This window comes from Acanthochromis polyacanthus, chromosome 7, assembly GCF_021347895.1.
Source record: "Acanthochromis polyacanthus isolate Apoly-LR-REF ecotype Palm Island chromosome 7, KAUST_Apoly_ChrSc, whole genome shotgun sequence".
Lineage (NCBI taxonomy): Eukaryota > Metazoa > Chordata > Actinopteri > Pomacentridae > Acanthochromis > Acanthochromis polyacanthus.
Genome location: NC_067119.1, coordinates 3695854 through 3712666, shown reverse-complemented (window position 1 = coordinate 3712666; position 16813 = coordinate 3695854). Strand labels below are relative to the sequence as shown.

The following is a 16813-nucleotide window of genomic DNA, read 5'->3' as shown; positions in this document are numbered from 1 at the left end:
AGCACCTCTTTAAATCTGTCCCATGATAACAGCTGATCGAGACGTTTGAGTTCAGACATGAAAAGTGAGTTTATTTAGTGTACATGAGTTGAATAGCTTAGTAACAAGAGCTACAATCTTCTGTTGGAAAATACAGGTTTACATATAAAAACAGAACCACAAAAACATCATATTGTGTCAGAATGAACCAGTGTTTAACCCTCCTGTTATGTTGCCGGGGCAAATCAACCCATTTTAAAGTAAAAAAAAAAAAATCAGCTACAAACAGTAAAGTATTTTTTTGGTCTATAATAGGCATGGGCCACATACGGCCCTTTGGGCTTTTCAATCCGGCCCGCGAAATAATTTTGTCAATATTAGAATTGACGAAATTACAGTGAAGACCACATTCATTTTACCTTCCCCTGCAGTACCCGACGTTTCTGTTTGCCCCACTAGATGGCGCCCTCCAGACACAAGTGACCTTTGTTGGTTTATTAGGGTCCGAGCACCGAGGGTGCGAAGGACAGGCGGTGCCAGGGCACCGACTGTCCAAGGCACCAGCGGTGCCAAGGACCCTATTGAAACCCTAGGGTTTATTATTATTATTATTTTTTTTTTTTTTTTCCTCCCGTAAAGTAAATTGGCTTTTTGGCGGCCTTATCATACTCCAAAACGCGTGAAATTTGGCATGCACATCAGGACTGGCGAAAAATTTGATATTTTATGGGAGTTGCGCATGTGCGTGGCAAAATGGCTCTATAGCGCCACCTGCAAACTTGAAAAAGTAGTCATTAGGCCAACTGCCACAATGTTTCATGTACAGCTACAATATTTGGTGGGCATATGCAGAACATCTGGACACACCAAAAAGTCAATTACAGCCACGCCCTAAACCCAACAGGAAGTCGGCCACCTTCAATTTGCTGTAAATTTTTCAAACTTAATCGCTCCTCGGGAAATGACTTGCCTTTTTGGCGGCCTTATCATGAACCAAAACGCGTGAAATTTGGCGTGCACATCAGGACTGGCGAAAAATTTGATATTTTATGGGAGTTGCGCATATGTGTGAAAAAATGGCTCTATAGCGCCACCTGCAAAATTGAAACAGTGGTCATTAGGCCAACTTCCACAATGTTTTATTTACAGCTACAATATTTGGTGGGCATATGCACCACATCAGGACACACCAAAAAGTCAATCACAGCCACACCCTAAACCCAACAGGAAGTCGGCCATCTTGAATTTGCTGTACATTTGTCAAAATTTATAGCTCCTAGTGGATAAGTCTGAGAGAACTGAAATTTGGCCAGTACATGCACCAGACCTTTCTGATGAAAAGTTATCAAAAACTCAACCAGAAGCCAAAAGGTGTGGCCATGGCGGAGCCTCAAACAACTGATCCTTCGCCATGAAACAGGAAGTGGTGTCTAATTCTTCTCAACATGCTCCAATCTGCCTGAAACTTTACATGTATGATGACAGTCCTGTCCTGATGTCATCCACATAGGGATATTCATTGACAGTCATAGCGCCACCTTGTGGTTTCAGGAAATAGACATCTTTTACACTTTCATGCCCTATTGTTACCCGGTTGATCATATTCACTTCAAATGCAGTGACAACAGCCTAAACACATTGATGATGCATCCCAGTGAAAATGGTGACTTGTCATCAAAGGGCGTGTCTGTGGCGGCCAAACCAATTTCGATGTTTCGCCATGAAAATTTAACGATTCATATCTCAGCTGAACAACATCCTATCTGCCTCAGACTTCACATGCTGGATACCAGGTCCAGTCTGAACACATCCACACTCATAAATTTTGAAAAAGTCATAGCGCCACCTGTTGGTAATAGTAAGTTTAAGGCCTTATATTTTCAGGTACAATGGCCCCAAACTTGGTGATATCATGCTGGAAATTGGTCAGTCGAGTCTTCACCTCTTGACAATCACACACTGTGAAGGGTGTGACATTTCATGTAACGCTGTTGCCGTAGCAACCAAATATCGCCATGAAAAACAAAGCCCTTTCTGACAGGTTAGGAATACTCCAATGCTCACAAAAATTACCACACACATCACCATTGACCCAAGGAACAACACTGTATGCATCTCGGCACTGCACATGCTATAGCGCCCCCTACAGTATTTTTAACAAACAGCCCCCCCAGCACGTTTCACCTACATCCATGAAATTTGGGAGGCTTATAGAGCACATCAGGACGCACAAAAAAGCCTCTTGGAGCCATGTCCTAAACCCAACAGGAAGTCGGCCATCTTGGATTAATTGTGAGATTTTTGATGATTTTTCTCATTTTTGAGAGTTAATACCTCCTAGGGGATAATTCCAGGAGACCTGAAATTTTGTCAGTCCACACAGCAGGACTTGGTTTGGAAAAGTTATCAAAAGTTTAACCAGAAGCCAAATGGCGTGGCCATGGCGACCATCAGCGTTTTGATGCTTCGCCATGAAACATCAACTGCTGTATAACTCTCCTCTGCATGCTCCAATCTGCCTCAAACTTTCCATGTGTGATCACAATCCAATCCTGATCACATCTACAGGCCAACAGACACTCTCAGTCGCAGCGCCACCTGATGGAGGGACAGTAAATGCTGTATAACTGGCCTCTACATGATCAAATCAGCCTGAAACTTTTCATGAGTGATCAGAGTCCAACCCTCATCACATCCACTGTGTGAAATACACTCTGAGTTACAGCGCCACCTGGTGGATAGACAGGAAATGCTCTATAACTGCTCTGAACATGCTACAGTCTGGCTGAAATTTTAAATGTATGATTGGACTCTGGTCCAGATGCGATTCAGAGGCCGACATACAGTCTCAGTCACAGCGCCACCTGGTGGACGTGCGTGGATTCACGACCAGCGTGGATGCGAGGACCCGTCCATCGCTGCTTGCAGCTTTAATTTTCTCTTCTTCTGCTTTACAACTGCATTGAGCCCTGCCGTTACAGTGAGTGGACCAAAGACAAGTAAAGTGGAGTGTTTCAGAAGGAGTGGACTCCTAAATATTTTTTCGCTGACGTCCGTTCAAAGGCTCTGTGTCTTATTTGCAATGAAACCGTTGCGGTTTTTAAAGAACACAGTATCAGCCGACACTTTTCCACGAAGCATGCTAACTACGCTAGCAGCCAATCAGGGCAGGAACGGACAGCTACGGCTCAGAGGCTGGCAGCCAGTTTACACACTCAGCTGAATACGTTTTTTCTGCAAACTACGGTCAAGAGTCAAGCACGAAGGCAAGTTATTTGCTAGCATTCAAAATAATAAAGGCTAGCAAGTCGTGTTGAACTAATAGACGAAGACTTAGCCAGCTCACTGAACGAAAAAGCGGAGTCCTTCAAGCTATATCCATTAGCAGTGGACGAAAGCAATGCCATAAAAGACTCTGCTCAGCTTTTAATTTTTATTAGAGGGATTAATTAACATTTTGTGGAGGAATTTGTGACTATGGAATCCATGAAGGGGAAAACGCGTAGAGAGGACTGTAGGGTCATCCAGAGGGTGAAGCTGCCGTGGTGTAAAGTCGCCAATGTCACCACGGACGGATCGCCATCTTGACATGAGAAAAACGTAAAGCTGCTGAAAAGAATCCAGGATAAGGCGAAGGAGGAAAACCCTGAGCTGGATGTGATTTTCCTACACTGCATAATCTACCAGGAAGCGCTCTGTAAGTCTGTTTTGCATCTTGATCATGTCGTGAAGCCAGTCGTAAAACTTGTTAACTCTATACGAGCCAGAGGGCTTCAGCATCGTCAGTTCATGAAGTTTCTAGAAGAAACTGATGCTGATCACCAGGACTTGCTTTAGCACTCTCATGTCCGCTGGTTAAGTTTGGGGAAAGCACGTCAGCCAGTGTGGGAGCTCAGAGGCGAGATTAGCTCATTTTTGGAGTTAATCGATGATTTTCCTGAGCTGTGCCACAGAGATTGGCTGTGATTTTGCCGTGGACATACCATAGACTGTATATATAATGGATGTAGCATCTGGCTCCAGAATTGAAGCAAACCCGGAAGTGTCAAAAACTTGCAATATCACACCGTCCGCTAGGGTTGGCTCCAAAAAGCTTTTTCTCCATAGACCCCAATTCATTTTTGGAAAAAATAAAATTTGATAGACTGATGTTCTACAGCTCAGGATTTTTTTCCTGTTAGTTTTCATGGTCAAAATGAGAGATCAGGTGGCCGATCTTAAAATAAATCAATACTGAATTTTAAATAAATCGTTACAGTTGGCGGAGCCAGGGGGCGTGGCTATACTTGATAGACAGCAACAGAAGCCTCTGCGGCAAAACGTGGGCGGGATAAGAGAGTCCTCAGCCAATCCTGCTCCTAGTTGCTCTCCGGTCCAGCCTGTTTGATGACGCTTTTTACGTCACTGGCTCCAAAAAATCCAAAACGGCGACCAGGAAGTAGCAAAATCCGGGCTTCAGTTTCTCGCCGTTGAAACCAACGGGTGACGTCACGGTTAGTTCACGCCTGGGACATACTGACGCACACGAATGAGCTGAACGTGAGGCTGCAAGGGAAAGATCAGTTTGTGCACAAAATGTACACAAATGTGACAGCCTTCAAAGCCAAACTGACTTTATTCTCAAGACAAATGTTAAAAAAAAAAAATTCTACCGTCGGTTCTCTGATTTTGAAAAAAAAAAAACTGACAAGTCACTTCAGCTGGTATCATGCTCCTTGTCACAAAGGACACCACAGATCCCAGTTAACTGATGAACACCTCAGATCCATCCTGAGAATTGCCACAACCAAGCTGACACCAGACTTTGATGCACTGGCAGAAAAGGGTGACCAACAACACTGTTCCCACTGAAACTGAATGCGATTAACCTTTACTCTGTCAGTATTGCCTTTAACGGTAATTCATATTAGTTTGCACAATCTCCAACCATCTGATGCTGGTCTGACCCGTCTGTTGCATTTCAAAAGTCAATGTGGCCCCTGAGCCAAAAAGTTTGCCCACCCCTGCTCTATAACCACAATCTGTGAGAAATAAAGAGCAGAAATGTTTAATAATGGAGTTAATAATGAGATATAAATACTATTTAATGGGATTTTTTGGTTGCTGCTGCTGAGAAATGAGCTAACAGGAGGTTAACTTGTAAATCACAGATAAAAGCTGCACTTTAATATGTAGAAGGTGTTAAATTACACGTAAATGACAGATTTCTTGGTAGATTTTTCTTCGGCATCTACTCGCTGCAGGAAAAAACCCAACCTCCCAGTCCTGGCTGATATTTGCAGCAGAAACGAGGAGTTTGAAGCGGCTGTTTGGACGCTGTTTGTTGGACGCAGCAGTTTCCATTTGTTTGGAGCCACAAAGGACAGCTGGTGAAAGAGTGCAGACGTCAGCTGATCTGAGAGGTCAGAGCTGCTGCTTTCAGGTCAACAACTGAGCAGGTGAACGGTAAAACTGCGGAGGTTTAATGATGTAGAAACAATCATCGCTACCCTGGATCTGTTTCACTTTGTCCAAAACTACTTAAAGAAAAAAATACACAAAATGATGAAACTGTTTTTCATAATGAGCCAAAAAGAATGTCTTAAATACTCTAAAAATGGCAAAGTCTGGTCCTTAATTAACACAGTTTGTCCATATAACTACAAAATGATGTCCAAAATGACTAGAAACATGTTTAAAATGACAAAATTATGTCAAAAAGTACTAGAAACATGCTCAAAATGCCAATGTTGTGTCCAAACTGACTTGAAACATGTTTAAAATGACTAGAAACGTGTCCAAAGGTACTAGAAACATGTTTGAAATTACTTGAAACCTGTCCAAAATGATATCCAAAACGACTAGAAACATGTTTAAAATGACATAATTATGTCCAGAATGACAAAATTATGTCAAAAAGTACTAGAAACATGCTCGAAATGCCAATATTTTGTCCACACTGACTTGAAACATGTTTAGAAACGTGTCCAAAGGTACTAGAAACATGTTTGAAATTACTTGAAACCTGTCCAAAATGTTTTATTTTCCATATTTTTGTTTCATGTTCAGTCATTTTTAATCTCTTTGTTGCTTTTTTGTCCCCTTTCTTCCCGTTCTGATGCTCAGGTTGAACTCCAGCTGGTCGTCTTTAACACGTCTACAGGAATAAATGTGCTGAGCTGCTGTCTTCTGATTGGCTGATCAGATGTCTGTGTTAACGAGCAGTAGAACAGGTGTAGCGAATAAAGCGACCGCTGAGTGTTTTAGGATTATTTCGCCTCATTCTCAGCGTTTTTTTCTGATACTTTTTTATTCCAAAGTATTGATCTTGAAGCTGCAGCTCGACGTCAAACAAACCGACTGTTTAAACGACACCCTAAAGGTGCGTTTAAGTTCTATTGTCTGATTATTTTTGGACTTTTCTTCCTCTCTGTGCTGCTGTTTCCTCATTAAGGTAAGTTATTGCTCCACAGGTGAGCTTCTTTATGTGATTTATTCCTCCTCAGATCTGTCCTTCTTTACCGTCCTCCAGAAATCCTCCGACTGCTTTCAGTTTTGCTGCTCGTCGTCCTGCAGATCTTCATCCTGCCGAGGAAGAGGACGATAGTCTGGATCCTCTGGTTGGTCGAACATCATCCGTCTGCAAAGAAAAAACTAATTAACCACAAAAACATCTGATTAAACTTCCTAAACAAGCAGCTTTTGACACCGTTATAAGCATCTTCATCACATCTCTGTTCCTCACTGAAGTTTCTAAACATTGAATCTGCAGTTTTCATCCTCTGGGTTCATTCTGATGAATTTTAACAACTTTTAACCGTTTACATCCTCCTGTTATCTCCTGGAACACTAGAAGGAACTTAAACAGCACAATATGATGGATTTATGGAGTAAAAATGTAGAAAAAAATTGGAGGAAAATAGTGTTATACTATGGAAAATTAATGCTGTAATTTAACTGTTAATTTACAGATTTTCCCTGTTTTGGTAGATTGGAGTTAATGAGCAAAATTACAGAAATAAAACTAGAAATGTACGTATTTTTTTTCTAAAAAATAAAAGCCAAAACTTAAATTAATGTCCCCAATTAAATATATATATTTTTTCATAAAGAGTAATTTAGTCTTTTATGATGTAAAATTACAGGATTACTGATTTAAATCAGCAAAAATAGTCTTTTACAAATGTTTGCCTTTTTTGAAAGAAAAATGAATTTTAGGGACTGAAAAAAAATTGTAAAATAAATAAATAAACATTGTTAAATAATTAACAAAATTATATTAAAAATAATGAAAATATTTACAAAATATTCTTTTTCAGGGACTGAAGACATTTAATTAATTTCTTATAACTTATAGAATATAATTTTATTGTCATTTATATATAATTTTAATTTTTTGAATGTAAATTTTGAACTTTTTAAATGTAAATGTTTTCCCTCATAATAAAGCTTAAGATAGTAATAATAATAATAAATTATAGTATTCCATGTTTTTTTTTTTCGATTACTTTCTAACCTACTAGCTGGCAGATTCTCAGTCTTTTCATGGATTCCTAAAATATAATTCTTTTAAGTTTTTTTTATTTATATTTAGGACACTTCTAATGTAATTTCTGCCACATTTTAAGCCTCCAGAGTGTTTTAAACTGCTGAACATCTTCAAGTTTAGTCTAATTTCTCTACTGAAAAGAACTGTGGGTCACTGACTAACAGCGTAAAATTGTTTAGATAAATTCTGGACAGTATCCCATAAAGTTTTAGATGTCGTCCAGTTTCCAGATTCTCTAAATTCCTGTAAAACAGAATGAAGTTCATCAGATTAATGGTGGATCTTACAGCACTTCTGGAGTCATCAGCAGCTTCCTTCCTCCAGGCAGGTTTGGAAACACGTCTTCTAGGAAGTAGTACATGTGACCCACACTGATGCCTGAGGAGGGAAGCAAACGTTTAGCAACCAAATGTCTATTTTAGCAGCTTCTACAGACACCAAACTTCAGATTTTTGTACATATCTGTATTCTAAAACAGGGATTTCTTTATTTTTAATTCACAGCTTTGTATAAAATGCCTTTACGCTGCATGTTTGTGGGATACTCTGTTACATATATGTAGATTTACACTCAACAAAAATATAAACACAACACTTTTGTTTTTGCTCCCATTTTTTTATGAGATGAACTCAAAGATCTAAAACTTTTTCCACATACACAGGTTTTGGTTTTTTTTTTTTTTTAAATATACATACATTTCTAGTTTTATTTAAGATGGAATTCTATAACTTATTACTATTTTAAGCTTTATTATGAGGGAAACATTTACATTAAAAAAAATTAAAAATATATATATAAATGACAATAAAATTATGTTATAAGAAATTAAATTTGTCTTCAGTCCCTGAAAAAGAATATTTTGTTAATATTTATTATTTTTATTATAATTTTATTAATTTTTTAACCGTTTAAAAAAAAATATTTTACAATTTTTTTCAGTCCCTAAAATTCATTTTTCTTTCAAAAAAGGCAAACCTTTGTAAAACACTATTTTTGCTGATTTAATACAGTAATCCTGTAATTTTACATCATAAAAGACTAGGGGAAAAAATATATTTAATTGTGGACATTAATTTAAGTTTTGGCTTTTATTTTTAGAAAAAAAATACGTACATTTCTAGTTTTATTTATGTAATTTTGCTCGTTAACTCTAATCTACCAAAACAGGGAAAATCTGTAAATTAACAGTTAAATTACAGCATTAATTTTCCATAATATAACACTATTTTTCCTCCAATTTTTTTGTATATTTATTTTGCATTTTTACTCCATAAAGCCATCATATTGTGCTGTTTAAGTTCCTTCTAGTGTTCCAGGAGACAACAGGAGGATGTAAAAATACGTCAGAAGTATAGAATAAGTCTGACTTCCTGAAGATCTTCAGATATCATTTATGTATTTTAAACTGGACTCAGGACTGAATTTGAACCATTTAGACTTCTGTAATGTGAACATGTGAGTAGTGCCATGTTCTTGTCATCTTCTAACGTATCCGAACAGAAAACCAGATTTTGCAGAGTCGTTTCTCACCCAGGAGGTCGACCACGATGGAGTTCCCGAGCAGCAGCGAGAATCCCATCAGCACCCAGGGCAGGAAGGGAGCCTGGAAGTTCAGCAGGCCGAAGAGGTTCATGCGGATCAGCGGATGTCTTCTACTCCAGACGTACACCAGCATGATGATGAAGGCCTGACCCAGGAAGAAGATGTTGGCGAAGAGGCCGAACAGCTGCAGGCCGTCAGGTTAAAGTCAACTCAACACTGATGCATGATAAACATCAGCATCTGGCAGCTTTAGATGGAGTTTGTTTGAGTCTCAGCTCAGTTAGTGGAGCCCAACACTCAGTTTAGGGATTTAGAAGTTTTCTCCCCTTTTTTTTTTTTTATTTTTTTTTATTTTACTCTTTTTTTAACATTGAATTAGGGTCACTTATTTTGGCTTTTTTTTTGGCAAGAATCTACCAAAACAACTCTTTCATGTCAGAAGGAAAACAGGTTTCTACAAAATAATGTCAGTTAATTAAAAATATAACACATCTGACTGCTAATTTAATACAGTTAAAGCTTAAACATGGTGGTGGCAGCATCATGACGTGAAGCACGGAGGTGGCGGCATCATGACGTGAAGCACGGTGGTGGCGGCATCATGACGTGAAGCACGGTGGTGGCGGCATCATGACGTGAAGCACGGTGGTGGCGGCATCGTGACGTGAAGCACGGTGGTGGCGGCATCGTGACGTGAAGCACGGTGGTGGCGGCATCGTGACGTGAAGCACGGTGGTGGCGGCATCGTGACGTGAAGCACGGTGGTGGCGGCATCGTGACGTGAAGCACGGTGGTGGCGGCATCGTGACGTGAGGCACGGTGGTGGCGGCATCATGACGTGAGGCACGGAGGTGGCGGCATCATGACGTGAAGCACGGTGGTGGCGGCATCATGACGTGAAGCACGGAGGTGGCGGCATCATGACGTGAAGCACGGAGGTGGCGGCATCATGACGTGAGGCACGGAGGTGGCGGCATCATGACGTGAGGCACGGAGGTGGCGGCATCATGACGTGAGGCACGGAGGTGGCGGCATCATGACGTGAGGCACGGAGGTGGCGGCATCATGACGTGAGGCACGGAGGTGGCGGCATCATGACGTGAAGCACGGTGGTGGCGGCATCATGACGTGAAGCACGGAGGTGGCGGCATCATGACGTGAGGCACGGAGGTGGCGGCATCATGACGTGAAGCACGGTGGTGGCGGCATCATGACGTGAAGCACGGTGGTGGCGGCATCATGACGTGAGGCACGGAGGTGGCGGCATCATGACGTGAAGCATGGAGGTGGCAGCATCATGATGTGGGGATGCTCTGCAGCACTTTGACATAAAATAACCTTTTTTATGTAAATTCTTGTCCAAAAAAATCCAAATTAACCATAATAAAACATTAAAAAGCACTAAAAGGGGAAAACTTGACTTTTGTAACTCAAACTTACCACTTATGTACTGACTTTCTATCATATTTTTGGGTTCCATGATCTATGACACAATTTTAAATGAAAATACAGAAAAGATTCCCAAACTTTTTCACCTTTACTGTCCTAAATTTAAATTTGATTTTTTTAGTTTTTCTGTCAGAAATCGGCCTCTATGCATCCATTACGGTCTGCTGCCAGTTAAACTCTGGTGCCTCCAGGTGTGGGAGTTAGAACAAACACTGCTGTGCTGAAAATAAATCACTCTGAACCTCCTGACGTGACTAAAAAACATCTTAAAACACGAGCACCACTTAGATTAAAGTCCTTAAACTATGATATCTGCAGGCTGTTATTGTCTGATGAAGCCCCTCCACAATAAAAGCCCGCTCGTGGCATTCCTCTCATGTCAGCGTCTCCAACATGTTTACTGCAGAGTAGGAGGACCTGCTGTCCACCAAACACCACGCAGGTCCAGAAACAGCCGTAAAGCTGCAGCCAGGAGGGATGCTGCTTAACAGCCGGGACGTATCATTAACCTGGAATGTCAACTCAAACCGCTGAGCATCATCAAAACGAGACGCTAGCTGCTTTACACGCTGCTCAGTTCTCAAATTAGCCCTCAGCGCTGCGATGACAACATAAAAATGAGATGTTTATCAGCAGCTCCTGGTTTTTCCACCTTAAAGGGTCACTCCACCCAAATTACTGAACAACATTTGGAACCAGTCACCGTCTGTTGGTTTGGGGACATGCAGGAGGAGAGGTTTGGTTTTATTCAGTCTTCAGGCATTTTTACATTCCTGTTATTAAATCCTTTAGATGGAAAAATTACACTTTTTGCTCCAATACGTCGTAAAAAGAAAAACGGGAATGTGGCAGCAGGGGGTCAGAAAAGTGATGTTAAAAATGTGAAAACAACAGAAAATAGCTGTAAAATAATGGCATTTTGCTGATTTAAATATAGTAAAATATAGTGTGATTTTGCAGCCAAATGTAAAAACAAAAACAGTTTACTGAACTGGACAAAATTTACAGTTTTGGCCTTTTTTAAAACTTTTTTATGCTAAATGTGTACATTTTTACCACTTTTTCCACAGTTTAGAAACACTTAAACAGTGTTTTAAAACAGATTTTTCATTGTTTTTTTTTTAAAATTGCAGATATCTCATAAAATCACAGGGAAAAGTATTAATTCACATGTAATTAAAAAATGTAACTTAAAACTTTTTTCGGTTTTCAAAACACTTTCAAACCGTTTTTAAATAGATTTTTCCTGTTTCAACAGTAACACAAATCACAAGAATAAGTATAAATTAATAAATTCTGTAATTTTAATAGATATCTGTATTTTTTTAAACAAAAGAAAAACCTTTTTTAAAATGCTTTTTATGCCATTTTTCCATTCTTAGTATGCACAATAACTGTAAAATAATATTTTTGTTGATTTACATACCATAAAAATAGCAGAATTTTCCAGTCAGTCTCTGTAAAAAACAAATTTTGACTGCTTGCCTTTTTTTAAACAATTAAGGGAATATCTATTTTAAAAAGCGTTTTTTTTATACAATTTTTCCCCATTCTTTTTATGCATATTTTCATTGAAATAATGATATTTCTGCAGATTTAAATTATTTAAATAATAATTACTTTTTTTCTGGGATTTTATGAGATTTATCAGTAATTAAATAAAACATCTGTAAAATAACTAATTTTTAAAATTTACATTATTCAATCCTTAATACACACAATTTTTCTTTCAAATATTACCTGTCAAGTATAATAGAATAGAGGAAATAAATAATGACTAATTTGATGACTGTAGCTCCATTAAACTCTCTGCGGTGTGTAGAGGCCTGTGATTACAGTAGGGTTAGGGTAGGACTTTGTTGTTGGACATGTGACGCTGTGAAGTCTTTTCTGATGAAGAAACGTGTTTTGGTCCTCGTGGATGTTTGATGCTGAAGTCTGTTTTCACATTCCTCTGTTGGAAGTGGAAACGGAGTCCAGATTTCATAAGTAGAGTGGAGGTTAGTTCTGGTCTCAGAGGAAACTTACACAAGTGGAAACTGGACGTCTGCATTCGGCTCTCACTGACTGTGTTTACATGGAATTATAACGAGCTTAATCGGGTTTTTGATGTCCTGTTTTTGTGTTTGGGCATCTCAAGCAGAGAACAAGTTTTTATTTATTTGCCACTGAAAATGCAGCATTTTCAATCCAGGCTGGTGTTGTGTCCCCATCAAGTTCCTGTAAGTGTATAGATATGGATGGGTCCATATTTCTGCTAAATTACAAACTTTGTTCGACATTTCACCGACTTTTGAGACTCTAACATCAGTAGAATTAAATACACGGCAAGTATGACAACACGAGGTTCCAATTTTTAGATATTTTGGCAAGAAATCTGTCCAAGATGACTCAAAATTGTCTAAATTTATCAAGGATTTCTTCAAATAAGATAAAAACTTGTCTAAAATGACTCAAAATGTGTCTAAAATGACAATAATTCAGATTTATTGGCCCTTAAAAATGAAAAGAATGCAATGTTTTCAAGTGAGAGTGGTATTGTGTCCCCTGTGAAAACCAGTTTGTCTGCATCAACACTGCAAAAAACCTCAACCTTGTCTTTCCATACATCAGATTCTACTGATGCCAGAGCCTCAAAAGTTGGTGAAATGTCGCCCAAAGTCTTTATTTTAGCAGAATACGGCTCCATACGTACATATACACTTACATTAACTTTCTGGGACATAGTTCCATCCCTTGCTTGAGAACTTTGCACTTATTTTCCATTTTCAAAGGTGAATAATTAATAGTCTGTCCTCTGCTAGAGCAATTTGATCATTTAGCTCTGCTGGAAGCTATTCTTCACCAGATTTCATGACTGTGGGAGTTACATTTGTGGAGATACTGAAGCCTTAAGATGACTTTGTAGGGAAGACTGTTTCTTGTGGTGAAACCCAACCCAACCCTCATGTCTTGGTTTTGAGACACAAAACAAAAGTCCTCAACCACATGTTTGTGTTTAATCGTGCTAAATGCTCTAAGTGACCTCATTTCCAACAGGTACAGTCCCATTAATTTCAAGTTGGACTAACGGTTCCAGGAATGTCGGATTAAATTGCTGGTTTGAGTTGTAAACTTCAGAGGCGCCTGCATGAACGGTAATCAGTAACCAGGACTCTAGTGGACTGTTTATCACGTATACAGGAGCAGAAACGACCGGATTTCATGGTAAAACTGGGAAACAAACACAATAAGACTTGTAAGAAACAGAATCTGTCCGTAAGTTAAACTTTCGGTATGAAAACCGTCAAAAATTTGGGATTTTTGAAAGAATTAGGAGACATAGAAGGCGTCTTTGAAATCTTAACTGTCTGTTTACTGAATTCTGCCTCAAAGACGTCAAACTGAGAAAATGTCTTTTGGTCATTTGTGCAAACCTTGTATCTAATTTGCTGTTTAAGAATGATTGCAGTGACACTCTTAAAGGATACAGACATGACGATTCCTCCAAACAGGAACATGAAAACAAAGTCCGCCGTCCTTCCCCGGAAACTTCCTTCCTCCAGCATCCGACAGTATCGATAGCTTGTCCCTCAGTTAAGGTGGCGATGCTAGTTTCAGAATGAATATTAAGGTTTTAAAGATTAACTGAGGAGACATGATAAAAGATACAGAAAGATGATGTTGAACAGGAAACTGAATCCAAGAGAACCGAAGAACAGGAAGCTGGTTATCACACGCCATATCTGAAAGACAGAGATTTAAAGACTGTAAATGGGATTTTTATGTTAAAAGATCATGTTTTGGGTTTCTTCAGTAGCTGCTAAATGTTACCTGGTACCTCCTGATGATGAGATCTGGGTTAAAGTAGAGCTGGAACGGGGTGATCACCTCAAGTTGCTAAAAAATGACACACAGTTTAAGATTAATGAGCAAATTTGGCGTCAATACATGCATGAATAGTAGTTATTGTTGGATTAATGAGAGGGATAATTCATATTTTAATCGCTTTCATTGCTTTTACTTCAACTGAAAACTCATCTGTTTATCTTTCACTGTTTGACTGCTTCAACTGAAATCTTAAGTCTTGCTTGTTTTAACAGGCGCCTCCACAGCTTTCAGTCATTACACTTCAACTGCTTTCATCTTTTTTTACTAAATTTTACACTTGCTTTGATTTTCACTTACATTTGGACTGGTGTCGATGGATTTCAGCTTCAACTGCTCTCACCACAACCATCTCCAGAGCTCCACCTTTATCTGATGATGTTTTTTTCCCTAAAAGTCTTCAGGTCACACTTCAACTGCCTTCATTTCTTATTCTTGACATAGGTAGTTTTTTCTATTATGCTTCAGGTAGAAATACTGAACACACTGGTGTCAAATATAAACACTGAATGCAGGAGAGCCTGTCATCTTATACACTTTAACTTACACTTCAACTACTTTCAGCTCTCATTTTTGATGATGTTTTATCTGATGCACAACCTTTCATTCACTTCAGTGTGCATCTGCTTTCTCTTTTGTTCTTCAGCTGGTAGTACGATCACTTTTGTATCTCAGTGATGAGATCAACGAACACCTCAACTGCTTTCAGTACTTCTTCTTCAACTGCCAAATTGCTTTCACCCAAAGTCTCTTGAACAGCAGAATTTTAAATCCTACATCGTTTTTGTTGCTCCTGCTTTACTTGACACTTTAGTTGCTTTTAAAGAAAACATGGCAACAAACACTTCCACTGCTAGCAAGTCAACTCATTCTTTTTCAAGCGTGCAGCCGACAACTTTATTCGGCATTTTCACATCTAGTAGGACTTCAGCTGTTGTAATTTTTGTTGATTCTGTAACTGACACTTCAACTGATTTCATGTCAGTTTTTCTTTCTTCGTTCAGCTGTGCCTCAAGTAACAGCTCAAACTTGTTCAACGCTTTTACTGAAGGTTAAACTGTAGCTGACACAAACTACTTTCATTGTGTAGAGTTTAAAAAAAGACACTTCAGCTCCTTTCACTGCTCTCACAAGCAAAAATGTACTATTATTTCATCAATTTTCAGTACTTTCTCTCCAGCTGACATTTCAACTGCTTTCATCACTTGTCGCTTTAACCAATAGTTTTGCAAAAAGTGCAAATTTATTATGGTTTCTTATGCTTTACCTGACACTTCCACTGCTTTCAACAATTAAATGTTGACCAACACTTCCACTGCTAGCAAATCTACTTACAAGTTTTTTCACATGTTTGCACACCAAACTTTCCCCAGCATGTCCATATCAGGTCAAATTTAGTTTCTTTTTCTAAAACTGACACTTCAACTGCTTTCATCCTATATTTTTTCGTTCCACTGCACTTCAGCTAACAGCTCAAACATGCTCAACACTTTTACTGAACGTAAAACAGTAGTTGACACATGAACTGCTTTCATCACTTAGAGATTAAAAAGACACTTCATCTCCTTTTACTCTCACAAGCAAAGATTTAATGTTTTAAAACGGCGTCTAGCATCATGTCCAGTTTGAGTCAGTATAAAAGTAAATTTAATCCGTAGTAAGTGGCTTGATTTAGAGTTATGGAGACTATACTTGTTTGTCCCTGAGCAGCTGCTGTTGTTGTTGTTGTTGTTGTTGTTGTCTTACCACGGCAGCGGTGGTGAGGACGCAGGCGGTCGTGTACGCTCGGGTCACCACAGGGATCTGAAAGTACTCCTGAGTGAAGAAGTGAGCCATCGCTGCTGCTGCTGCTGCTGCTGCTGCTGCTGAAGCTTCACTGTCAGCCATGATGAATAGGCTGCACAGACCCCGCCCCCCTCACTGCATCGGCCAATCACATCCTCCTCTCAATTAACACCATCCACACCACAAACACACTTTTAACACATAAAGCTGCTTTTAGGGACATTAAATTAGAGTAGAGATACAGGAAGTCAGCAGATTATTTATTTGTAGTTTGTGGAATAAAACCTGTATTTAAGTTATTTAAAATTAAATTGCAAATTTCTACTTTAAATAAAATATATTAACTTTATAAAAAAAAAGAATTTAAATAATAAAATAAATAAATGAAAATAAATTGAGATAATAGATACAGAATATAAAATGTAAAAAAAAATCTAGTTAAAGTAAAATTATAACTGAAAGCTTATTTACATTTACATACTTTTTTGGGAAAAAACAAATTACATATTAATAATAAGGTAAATGTAATAAAAAGGCATTGATATTAAAATTCAAGTTGTTTAAACAATAAATACAATGTCAGTTATATAACATTTTATATGATATTTATATAATATAAATATAATAATACATCTAATTGTATATGTACAATTATATAAAACT

General features: G+C 38.6%; 1 protein-coding gene across 1 annotated transcript; it reads right to left on the bottom strand.

Annotated features, from left to right (window-relative positions):
- Positions 1–1195: 1195 nt before the first annotated feature.
- Positions 1196–16246, bottom strand: derl3 (derlin 3). The gene is made up of 7 exons (XM_051951109.1): positions 16112–16246; positions 14312–14377; positions 14150–14223; positions 13969–14062; positions 9038–9233; positions 7795–7885; positions 1196–6598 (listed from the first exon to the last, which is right to left on the bottom strand). Exons 1-7 carry the CDS (start codon positions 16199–16201, stop codon positions 6508–6510), a joined length of 702 nt encoding a protein of 233 aa, XP_051807069.1. The 5' UTR covers positions 16202–16246; the 3' UTR covers positions 1196–6507.
- Positions 16247–16813: the final 567 nt, after the last annotated feature.